This window comes from Bombus flavifrons, chromosome 11 (genome assembly GCF_040668555.2).
Source record: "Bombus flavifrons isolate JBK064 chromosome 11, iyBomFlav1_principal, whole genome shotgun sequence".
Taxonomy (NCBI): domain Eukaryota; kingdom Metazoa; phylum Arthropoda; class Insecta; order Hymenoptera; family Apidae; genus Bombus; species Bombus flavifrons.
Genome location: NC_138452.1, coordinates 5,133,818 through 5,146,206, shown reverse-complemented (window position 1 = coordinate 5,146,206; position 12,389 = coordinate 5,133,818). Strand labels below are relative to the sequence as shown.

The 12,389-nt window shown below is 34.9% G+C and overlaps 1 protein-coding gene across 7 annotated transcripts in view; it reads left to right on the top strand.

Annotated features, from left to right (window-relative positions):
- The window catches only part of PH4alphaEFB (prolyl 4-hydroxylase subunit alpha-1), a 223,453-nt gene extending 211,121 nt beyond the window's left edge, over window positions 1–12,332 (top strand). For all 7 annotated transcript variants that reach the window (XM_069123713.1, XM_069123714.1, XM_069123711.1 and 4 more), the window contains 8 exons: window positions 166–488; window positions 6,878–7,045; window positions 8,680–8,852; window positions 9,256–9,522; window positions 9,728–9,952; window positions 10,048–10,113; window positions 10,250–10,415; window positions 11,145–12,332. In XM_069123713.1, the coding sequence (XP_068979814.1) occupies window positions 166–488; window positions 6,878–7,045; window positions 8,680–8,852; window positions 9,256–9,522; window positions 9,728–9,952; window positions 10,048–10,113; window positions 10,250–10,415; window positions 11,145–11,239 (1,483 nt within the window). In that variant the 3' untranslated portion in view covers window positions 11,240–12,332. The remainder of the gene's footprint in view (window positions 1–165; window positions 489–6,877; window positions 7,046–8,679; window positions 8,853–9,255; window positions 9,523–9,727; window positions 9,953–10,047; window positions 10,114–10,249; window positions 10,416–11,144) is intronic.
- Window positions 12,333–12,389: the final 57 nt, after the last annotated feature.

The following is a 12,389-nucleotide window of genomic DNA, read 5'->3' as shown; positions in this document are numbered from 1 at the left end:
TCCATAAAACTAAAAGAAACCTTCTGCAAAGACTATACCATAGAGTATAAAGAATCGTGGTAACTTTTACCAATCTATTCACGTTTCGAGACTTTTCGTTCAAAGTATGAAAACGAAAACGAAACAGAACGTTCTACGAGGTGAAATATTTGATCGTTGTTGCAGAAACGTGGAGGATTACGCGAAAGAACACGAGGAGGCTTCAAGGAACATTCAGCAGTACCTGTCGAATCCGATCAACGCTTATTTGCTGGTGAAAAGACTGACCACCGATTGGAAGCGGGTCGAGGAGCTGATTACCCAGGACGTGGGCAAGTCGTTTGTCGCGAATATCACCAACTCACGGAGCGACCTTAAATTCCCAACTGACGAGGACCTTAATGGCGCCGCTGTCGCTTTGATGAGGCTACAGGACACGTATAAACTGGAGACTGCACAGGTCGCCAGGGGCGTGTTGAATGGAGTCCAGTACAGCACCGGATTAAGTGGTTCGTATATACGTGCCTCTTCTTTCGTTTTTTGTTTGCCTTTGCTGATCATTTCCTGTTTACTTTTACCACTTAGATGAGAATTTTACTTCCTGGTTCTTTTTTAATGAAGATTTACCCTCTTTGGTTTTTCCTTGATAGGGAGAGCTTTTAGTTATTGTTCTTTTTGGGAGAAAAATTTTCTTGTTCGAGTTACGTTGACAGAAAGATATGGTTTTTCATATTATCTCGATTAACAGGTTCAAACTCAAGTGACACAATCTGCGCTTCTATCTGACGGCGTGGGTCATCGACGGGTCACATCTTGTTTTTATCATCAAACACCCATCGATGATCCACGCCATTTGTGTTTCAAATTTTAACTCAAAAAAACGTAATTTGAATTTAAAAAGCGTATGAAAAAGCGCGTTAAAAGTTTCACTTTTGATTTCATTTTGTAGCTTCCGTTCATTGAAAAGTTCTTTGCTTTTTTTCCATGAAGTGCAAGGTTGATCAGCTTCTCTTCCATAAAGAGCTTTCTCTTTTGCGTTCTTCCTCGACAAAGATTTGCTATTTATGACTTTCCTTTGATTCAGACCTCTTATATATTTGGTTCTTCATCGCTAAAGAATTTATTTTTGGATTTGCATCGATAGTAGCAAGATTCTATTCTTTGGGTGAATTTTATTCTTCGCGTTTTTGCCAATAAAAAGTTCCTCTTTCTGGCCTTCCTTCGACGAACAGCTTTTATGTTTAATTTTACTTCAGCAAAGAATTCTGTTTCTGAATTCCTACTGATAAGGAATCTTTCTTGTTGCTCCTACGTGAACTAAAAGTTTTTCTTCTACACAGAACAACGTTTAATTTGACGAACGAAGAATTTTCCCTTTGCGTTTACGATTATACAAAGTCAAATTTTCTTAGTATTAATATTAAAAAAAATTTAATTGCCTTCAAAGAATCTCATAATACAGAGACATCTGTTCTGCCACATATTTCGTAAAACTTTTTATCGCTCCCATACTGCAAGTCGATAAAGCTTTCAGAGAATGTTGCCTAGGTTAACTTAGTCCAGTGTTTTCTCAAAACACGCGTACAGGTAAACACATTTGCGAGGCCTAATTTCGCCGGTAAGCTTCTGTTCGCGAGAGCTAACATCCAGGGAAACAAGACTTTAATGAATAACCAGCAACCGACGTACTTTTTATTTCTCTTCTTTTTTCTTTTCGCGAATTTAGGTTCGCGTTTCGGAACGAACCGAGTTTTCACGACGACGCTACTTTTATTGCTTTCACCGGCGGAATTTCACGTTGTAAACAAAGATTCCCTCTCCCTTGGTACGTACCTCGGCTAAAACGTTCCCTCGTTTATTTCAAATCACGCTTCTAAGCAACCGCTTTTTCAAAAACTTTTCCTATATTCTATGCAAGGCGGGAAAACTTCAACCGATCTTCCATTCGCTTCCGTGAAAGCAAATGGTTTCCTCCGCTGAGCCGAGAGGAAGCATCGAATTTTTTTGCCACGTTCCTCCGAATGGATTTTTCGAACAATAAGGTACGATTTCGCGATGAAAATGTTGTGATAATAAGGAAAAGATAGAAAAGAAAGAAGCTTGGGAAACGAAGCGTCAAGGCGAGAGCTTTTTCGGCCAACTAATAACGTTAAACTTGAAATGTTCGGTATTTTTGAGAAAAGATATTTCTGAGATATCGAGAGGAAACGTTTTAAAGATGATAGTTATTCAAAGATGGATATATAGAGGGATGAACGTGTAAGTAGAAACACTTTGTTTCCAGAACTCACGTGAAATATGTAGTGTTTATTTCTAAATCGATATCATTAATATCAATGGACTAAAATATTCGCAAAGATATATCTTAAAACATATCAAAACATAATTCCCATTATTACAAAATCTCTGGACAAAATTTTACGGTGAAAGAATTAAAAGAATTGAAAAAATATATACTGCTACTCAAAAAGTACAAATTAACTACTGTATTTTTATGAAAAAAATCTCTACTAAATGTTTACTTTTAAAAAGTCTTTTTTACGTCAGTGCGTTCTACGTTCGATACCGACGAACTTTTGTTGGAAATGTTTTTGTCTTAAATTATCCGAATTACGTATGCTATATTACATTCAAATACATTAAAAGCTAATACGTGGTACTTCCACCGCCACAAATCAAAAAACTTCCACTCCGATAAAAACCAGTCTATTCCACGACAATAAAATCCACGAAAGATTAGGCATTACGAGGTAAATGATTCATTAGGAGGTACCACTCCTCGTTATCGCATTAGCCAGCGGACAGAAGAGGGACGAAAGAAAAAGGGAGGAAAGAAAAAGGAGAACGCGATAGAGAACTTGCTCTCCCTTCTTTTCACAGTGAATTATTTATTCGGATCGGACAGCAGAGCAAAACGTAGCGAATCGAGGTGAATATTGGCGCACGATGTTACCTGTACTTAGCGATCCCCGACATGAATAATTTACGCGATTTCTTTCATCAACGCCGTGTCCCTTTTTCCAAAGCGGCACCATCCCTACGATTTCGCCTCGATGGTGCCACGATAATTCGCAGTTTCTGTTGTCGCCGCCATTTTTCTCTCTTTTTTTCCTTTTCTCTACCCTGTTCTATTTTTTTCTTTCTTTTGCCTTACTCTTTCTTTTGGCCGGTAGAAGCTAGCGCTTTTTACCGCGACAGGGAAACGATTTTTCCACCGACACGAACCACGGATCGTTTCCGTGCATCATTTAAACGCTACCATGGGGAATTCGATGAATATTGAATGGCTAATGGGGAATGATCTACTCCCTGTAGATTTGGAATATTTTTTTTTTTTTTACCTTTCTTCGTCGACAATCTTCTTCCTTCTTCTCTCTTTTTCGGAGAATGCGAGTTAAAAAGAGTTGGAAAGTAAAAGAATACCGTTTCGTGAAGGGAGAGAATAACTGTGAGTGGAAAAATTAATCTCCTCAAGAAAATGGAAAATCTTTTTTTTATCAATTATTCCGATGTTTTGCTAAAGAAAGCGCCGTAATATATTAAAGTTTAAGATCAGTTTTATCGAAGACAAATACATTTATTGTTTGATTAGTTAATGTTATGTTAAAGTACAACATGGATGGTGGCAAAGTTAATTAACTCCAAAGTGTTCTGTAGGTTATCTTCAATTTAATTGTGTTTTCCATCGTCAAAAGTTTCTTAAGATTCATACTAAAGCTACTTTTAAAGCAGTAAAAGTCTTTTTGTTTATCAAAACTGAAGCGACGTTGAGATAGAAAACAAAGAGGGACCAGTAGGGTCATCAATGAAATGTCGCCCAAAAATGTTTATACCGCTGTATGTAAATATCAATGTTTTAAGAACCTATAAAGTTCAAAATTATATTCACAAATCCGCATACACGAGATCCGAAATATGGTCCAAAAATATTTATTAACCCAGACGATGCTAAACCAACACAATTAGCCGCTGTTAACAAACCACGATGAATTAACAACAACATTACCAACGGAATACGGTTTACAAAGCCACGTTATTAAAATATTGTTCAATTTAATCAAGTATCGCGCGGATCTAAGCTTCATCGCCTTCGTAGCTAATTGAAATTCCATTTAATTAGCTGTACACAGCGGACTAAATTAAATTAAGATAAATTTAATCCGAATAACCCGGTGAAAGCTCATACGGGCGAGAAACAACGCGAGACTTCTGCGTTCCACCCACCAATCGTTCCAAGCTTCTGATTAAATTATAAAACGAATAATCTCTCTCTTCCTCCATTGTTTTACGCGATCGCGTAAACGATTGCAGGAAAAGCTATTCGTGATCTACCGCGTTCACGATACCATTTCGAACCTCGTTATAGCCGCGTAAAACTCCGCGTATCTCTTTTATTTTCATCACAGAGCTTGCACCAGCTGAATAAACCGTTTTATTTACCAATCCACTGGAACTTCCCGCGGATAAATTCGCGATGTAACCGCGAGAAACTTCGCAATCTGCACCGACTATCGAGAAATTAATTAACGAAGCAAGTTCTTCGGGGTGAAGGTGGTAAAGAAAGGGAGAAGAACGAGTTTTCCGCTGTTTGGAAGCGTTTGGAATACGTAATGGAGAAAGTTTGTCAGATCGTTCGACTCGAAAAATGTCAAAGTTAGAAAGAAGATTCGTTTTCTCAGCTTCAACTTCCAGATTTTTCATAGGCGATAATCGTACGCTATTATTAGGAATGTGATATGAATCAATCGGTATTTTTCTACCTATATAGTTCCAAATTAATCTTCTGTTATTGATTTCAATGCCATACATCAATTCAAATGTTCATTTCTAATTTGAAAAGGAATATCGTTCCTTAATTCTTTTATTTTTAATCGTTTTTATCGTATTTAAAAGTGTCTTTCTTTTACAGACACGTCTTTTACAACGATGCATCTTTGTACAAACATGAAACCTAATCTGTCGAACTTTATGATCTTTATTTCGATAGAACAAAATGGATCATACGTAATTCGATAAAACAACATAAAAAGAAAAATGTTGCGCATCCATTATTTCCTTATAAAACGAAAGAAACTTTTCGGACGACCTAATATTTCAGTTTTGTCAAACCTGATTTCATTTGTCATTTAGTCTACAATATGCATAGTTTCTGGTCTTTACCGGTTGTCTCATTTAATAAATTTGGCGACGTCTGGTGTTTAATAATCTCTTTCTTTCTTTCTTTTTTTTGGGGGGGGGGGCGACATTCTACACCAGCTATCGAGAAATTAATTAACGAAGCAAGTTTTTTGTGGAGAAGATAACAAAGAAAAGAACAGAATCGGACGAAAGGCGAAGTTTTTTTTACTGTTTGGCGCCGTTTGGAATACATAAACGGGACGACAGAGAATTCGACGAAGGAAGTTCGCGAGGTCGTTCGATTCAAAAAATGTTAAAGTTAAAGGAAAGATTGTTTTTTTCAGCTTTAACTTTCAGATTTTTCATCGCGCGCTGTTATTACGAATGTAATTATGATAATAGAGTCATGAATTATACAGGGTTGGGCTTTAGAGTCCTCAAGACAATCAGGAAACGGAATGATTCTGGATCTGCAGTAGAAATAAGTCGAAATCGTGGAAATAAATTCTCTTTCTTCGTTCGCCGGTGTTTTGTTTTTTGGAACAGTGCCACTTGGAAATTCTGTCGACCTCGTGAATTTTCCGCGACGGTGAAATTGAAAAACGTAGATGGACGAGGAACGGATATATTTTTGGTCGTACAGACGGTGTCCCGAGTTTTTTCATACAAATTTTTCATACGGATAGAAGAAAATTCTATGTACATATGAAAGTGAAGCTAAAATGTCGTATGACGAAAAACCGTAAACACTTTATTTTAAAAAGTTATATTAAATATACACAACGGATCGATATACACAACCGCGATATTGGTTCAATATGGATTTTATTCTAGGTTAGCATCTCTTAACCAGTTATTTGTTTCTGACGAGTATACTCGTCATGAAGAAATGGCAATATTTTGTGTTACGACGAGCTCTGCTAGTAATAAAATTAACAAATAAAACGGTCATTTCATTACAACTTCATTCTATATTGTAACAGCCACACATACGCTGTGCTTGACGAGTATACTCGTCGTCGCTTACTTTTTGCGACACATTTTAGGTGCACACTTTTCAAATAGATCGCAACAGCTAACTGGTTAATTTTTGACACTCCGGAGACAGCGAATTCTTCACAGTGTGACGCTCACATACATAAATTATTATTTTATTATTGGAATAAAAAATCTTTAATAGGAATGTATTTATTTATTTATATTAAATCTCGTCCCTCCAAATTTGAAGATTATCGATGAACAATTGATGAGTGTTTTAAATATACATATTTGAAGTACATCAGGGATTTAAATTTTCAACCACGTGTTAGGGGTCCGCGACAACAAAAAAACTATTTAAAGGAATCTGTAATAAATAAAATATAAAGATCTGCTGTTCCAGGTTGAAGTTTTAAGAGCAATAATATATTTCGCTTACAAGTTTTTAACAAAGCATTTACGGAATTTAACAATTTTGTTACAGAGCATATTAATTTTATTTTTAACTATAAAAGATTGGCAAAGTTTGTAGAGAAAAATCTGAGACACTCTGTATAAAAAGTTTCATTCTTTAAGGGTTTTACTTTTACCTTTTATTACTTTAAGAGAAGTTTATACTGTTTCATAGGTTAGTAGAGATTTCTCTTCTTCTTTGACAATAATTTTTCAATCGTCAGAACAGAAAAAATGAAATCTTCCTTCTTCAAGATCTTCATTGTTTTAAACATAAAAAGTGTTAAGATTCAGAGAGGGAAGTTTAATAAATTAATTAATTTGTTTTAATCCTTTTCCCTTCTTGCAGCCAGCGACTGTTTCGAACTTGGGAGACAATCTTATCACAATCGTGATTACTATCACACCGTACTTTGGATGCAAGAAGCCATGAATCGTCTTCAAGAGGAACAAAACGCTACCACAACTTCGAAACCAGACATATTAGAATATTTGGCATTCTCAACTTACATGCAAGGTATGTACACCAACAAAAACAACTTCATTATCGTAGTTATTAATCATGATTACAACTACAACTACCAACAACTAGAGTATATTTCTTGTACGAAAGAGATGAAATTAAAGATACATGAAAAAATACATAATGCAAGGAGAAATGTAAATTCCGAATCAATATATTTTTCAGAAAAATGATTCCAAAAATTTATCGTAAAATTCCTGCGAAAAATTATGAATTGATCGTGTTAATTACTGTAGTACTTCTAACGTTAAACTTTAGCGAAAGATACGTCAGAGAAATTTTGTCATAATTTCACATTTTTAATCTTCGTAATAATATAATTAGTATTACGCAACGAAAGAAAAAATTACACAGCCGGCTTGAAACAACATTTGAAGAATGGCATGCTTATTTTATTATTCATCCAACAAATTAAAGCAACAATTACACGCGGTTTTCAGTCCACGCGTGACGAAAGATTTGCGAGCAGGAAACTGAGAGAAAAATTGTTGTGACCTCATAAAAGTCGCGCGATATAAATTAGGAACTAAATTACACGTGTATCCGCCACATTATTCCACAGTTACAAACTTTGCAAACCGTCCGCCGTTTTATTCGTACAATTTTGTTCAACTTATAGATTCGAATCGCATTTCAAAACCTAACATTAAAAACTACCAAGAATAACATGCAATAATAATGAAGGAAAATTAGATGATAAATGTAATTGTGTCAAGTCGCTCATGACTGTAGTAATCAATGTAACTATGAATCTTAAATAAAAAGGAAGAGATCAAATGATTTAATTATATATTTTTTATTAGTCTATTCTTTTATCATTTTATTATTTTTTATCTAATTACGTTTTCATTCCTACGAATTTTCAATAATATATTTTGCAACGCAATTTTGTTCGTGTGGCGCTAAGATGGAATTTACATAAAATTCGACTAATCAAATAATTTCAGAATTGAAACTTAAAAATTAAAAATTCCAACGACAGAGTTAAACGAACCGTGGAATTATCACAGTTGTTCGAAATATCGGGAAGGGTCTGTAACGAAGGAACGAAGAGGCCAATAAGCCCGTGTCAATAAGCGTGCTCGTTTGCGTTCGAAGTTCCCAGGGTGAATTTAATGCCCGTGAAATCAATTTCAAACAGCGACCGCGGGAAAAGGTATTTGAAAGAAGCCTGAGGAGGAATTTAATTGACGTTAAAATTTTCCATCGTGAATGGCCAACTTTCAGCCGGTTAGTTTGTTTAAAGCTTCGTTAAAACTTCGTCGGATGTATCATGCCAGGTATTTGAAATGCCGACATTAACCCTTTCTACCGTGAAATCGTTGAATTAACTTAACGTCGGCCTTACGGAAGAATTTAACACTCAGTTAATCATAGATGACGATAAGAGTTTTACTTGATTCTGAAGTAGTACATATTTAATTTTAATTTATATTTTTACGTGCACACATAAGCTTTATAACATAGGTATACTTAAAAACTTTTACATCTTTTTATTCATCTACGTTATTCGCTATTCTGTTTTTATATTTTCTCTATAAACGGAGAAGCGGGACGAATATATATGTTACCAATACACAGCGTACAATTTTATTTACGAATCATTATTATGAGTTCACTGTGCGTAGGAAACGTGGCACGAGCTTTAAGTATGACGAACGAGCTCCTGGAGTTGGTGCCGACTCACGAACGTGCTCTAGGTAATCGAGCTTACTATCAAAAGGAAATCCAGAGCAAAGCTAACCAGTCGAAGAAGAAACGTGGCGAGGATGGCCAAGATGACACTGCCGTCCCTGCTCAGGTAAGATAATGACACTGTATGAATTACAATAGATTAGAACTTCAGAGTATATTCTATTTAGGACAATTTCGTTGTAAAAGTTCTGCCCGTGATGATTTCTATAGTACTCCTGTTTTATGTCTATTGATAAGAAGACATGTTGAGAAAAAATGATAAAACTTAAGGGAGGAATGTAAAAATAAATTGATAGTAAGTGAAATGATGTTCGCGGTGAAGATATTTAGGATACTCACATGAAACACCGTGTATAACGAAATCATATTCAAGAACTACCATCAGTTTATTTTTAATTTATTTCAATAATCGATATTTCTAGTCAACTATGCTATGTCAAATTTCTAATTATGCGTATACTTATGCCTATTACAAATGTGAAATATAATTGCTCGTTCCTACATTCCAGCACTTTACAGTCGCGGAGGAAAAAATGAAAACCTGGGAAGAAATGACAGAAAGGGAACGCTACGAAATGCTATGCCGTGGAGAGGTGTCGATCCCTCCGGAAATACAGAAGAACCTCGTGTGTCGTTACGTCGATCGCGGAATTCCGTTTTTGAAAATTGCGCCATTCAAGGAAGAGGAGGCCTATCTGGACCCGAGGATAGTCGTTTATCATAACGTGATATACGATGAGGAAATCGAGACGATTAAAAGAATGGCGCAACCTAGGGTAACGTATAGTATAACAAACATTGTGAACTCCTATGAATTTTTCTAAAAATGTGATCTGAGGATATCTTCAACGTAAATTTAAGGCGATTTTAAGATGATTCTTAGAGTTTCTTATATTTCTCATCGATCAATGCTATATTGTGTTATAAATCTTTTTACTGAGGACGTATAATGTTCATTTGTCTTTTTATTTTACATTACAGTTCAAACGTGCTACGGTGCAGAACTATAAAACTGGTGCCTTAGAGATAGCGAATTATAGGATTAGTAAGAGTGCATGGCTTCAGGAGCACGAGCATGAACATGTGGCTGCTGTCAGCAGACGCGTCGAGCATATGACGAGTATGACTGTCGACACGGCAGAGGAATTGCAAGTGGTTAATTACGGTATCGGTGGCCACTACGAACCACACTTTGATTTTGCGCGAGTGAGTAGAAACTTTAAGCTAATTTAATTTATTTAATAAACTGAATTAGCGACCACGGAAAATAACCAATTCTAATTTAAATTACTTGTATTTAGAAAGAGGAAACAAATGCGTTCAAAAGTCTGGGAACAGGAAATCGCATTGCTACAGTTTTATATTACGTATGTATTTCATTCCTCAGATACTATCAGATGTTTAGTTGTATTAAATAAGCCTTGTTCTAATATACCAATAATAATACATTTTTAGAATATAATAAAATATACTAATATACTAATTTATTATTAACTATTTCAGATGAGCGATGTGGAGCAAGGTGGTGGTACAGTTTTTACAGCAATCAACATTTCCCTATGGCCAAAAAAAGGTAGTGCAGCCTTCTGGTATAATCTTAAACCAAATGGCGAGGGAGATTTCAAAACAAGACATGCTGCTTGTCCTGTTCTTACTGGTTCTAAATGGGGTATGTCAAGTATCAATGCTAATTACTGTTCATCTATGAAGAAAATCAGTAACAGCAAGAAAGTGTGAAACAAGTTGCTTTGTAACTTTGAATAGTTGTAAACATGTGAATATGTAACTCTTTGATTTAATACAATATTACAGTAAGATATAATATTCTGCTACAAAAGTCAGTGATACATACATTTGCTGCTTTTAGACAGAATATAGTAAACACAAAAAATAGAAGCAATTTTCAGATAGCTGAATCTGCAAAAAGTTATATCTATTTACCACAAATTTTAATCTATCTTTCCAATAGTTTGACAATAATTGACACGTTTTTGGTTCTTTAAATCATTTAAACCTTTTATCTGTATACGCATCTTATAGTTCTATTGATAGACTGTGGATTTTTATATCTTCATAGGAAATTTAAAGATGTAAAAATGTACAGGATACATGCAACGTACAAAAATATATAAAATGTCCAAAGTATAATATTTGTTGGTGAAACAAATCTTCAATTGTATTTCATTTCTTCAATTGTTTTCACAGTATGTACCTGCAATCTATTTATGTCAATACGATACTTCAAAAATTGCATACAGAATCTTATTCGATCTAAGATTATTTAAATTGTCAAATCTTGAAAGTATATTTTATATAACTCTTAATTAAGTGAATGACAATATCATGAACGTGTTAAAATCCCACAAATTAAATAGTGTTACCAATATAATATTTTTAGTGGCAAACAAATGGCTTCACGAAAGAGGTCAAGAATTCCTGAGGCCGTGCACCCTTGAAAACCAAACAGCCGATGAAGCTGATGTCAGGCACTGAATCATCAACCTAACTCTGGATCACCACTATTGAAAATGAGCAAAAAGAAAAATAGACACGTGTCTAAATCTCCAGTTGACCGCTCAAATGCAAGGGACTTGAAGAACATCTGTGGCGTTGTAAACAGTGTGTTTAATATCGAACAAAAAACAAAAGACATTGTTTTATTTGTCGCGAAATTAATCTGCTAAATATGAACGGCGATTTTTTTCAAGGACAAAAGACGAAACATGCTTTTAAATGATTAGAATCTCAACAAGGAAACTGTCAGCGTTAAATGACCTGCATTTAAAGTAATTAAGAAGATGTCTCTGATTTTGTTTTTTTTTATCAGTCTTATTAGAAATATTTAAAAAATTGTACAGATTAAAATAACCAGAACATTTTTTTCCAAGCAAAAAATTCGTTCGTTGCAACCTAGAATTAATATTTTATCTCTAGACCCTAGAATTTTTACAGAAACATACAGCATTTAGGCGGTAGAGTACATTAGAATAACAAGCAATAACGAGTTGCACGTTAGAGCCAGTTATTAGGTTTTTCCCTTAAAGAAAAGAAGAAATAAGGATTCTTGTGATCATGTACAGAAGAATATACATTGAATATATATTGTGTGTACAGAGCACAAGACTTCGAAACATTCTCATCGCATTTATTAATATAACTAAAGTGTAAGAATGTAAAATGTGGAATCGAGTATTCCTGTGTTCATCAGAGTATTCTAATGAAATCTTTAATCGCATCGTTCCTTCTACAACACGTTTCACCCTCTTAATTGGGTCTTTCTTGTAAATAGTAGTAATATAATCGAGAAACACGTCGGCAATTTCTTAGATCCATTCGTCTTGTATACGAATCACTTGTAAAAAAAAAAGAGAATGATGAGAATAAAAGGAGAAAGAGAAAATGACAAACGAAGAAAGAATATTAGTTTATCGACGGAGAAACATATCTGAAGAGATATGATTACACCGTGATATCGACCTTAACAGTTAAGACGTTATTCTGCGACCTTTGGTGTACGGTATCGTCGAACGAAACGTAATTTATCGAAATTATCAAAGTATAATAGACATGTCTATAAATTAAGTAATCGTACCGTATCTTACCTTGCATACAACCACCGTCTTCTACATCTCTCCTCTCATCT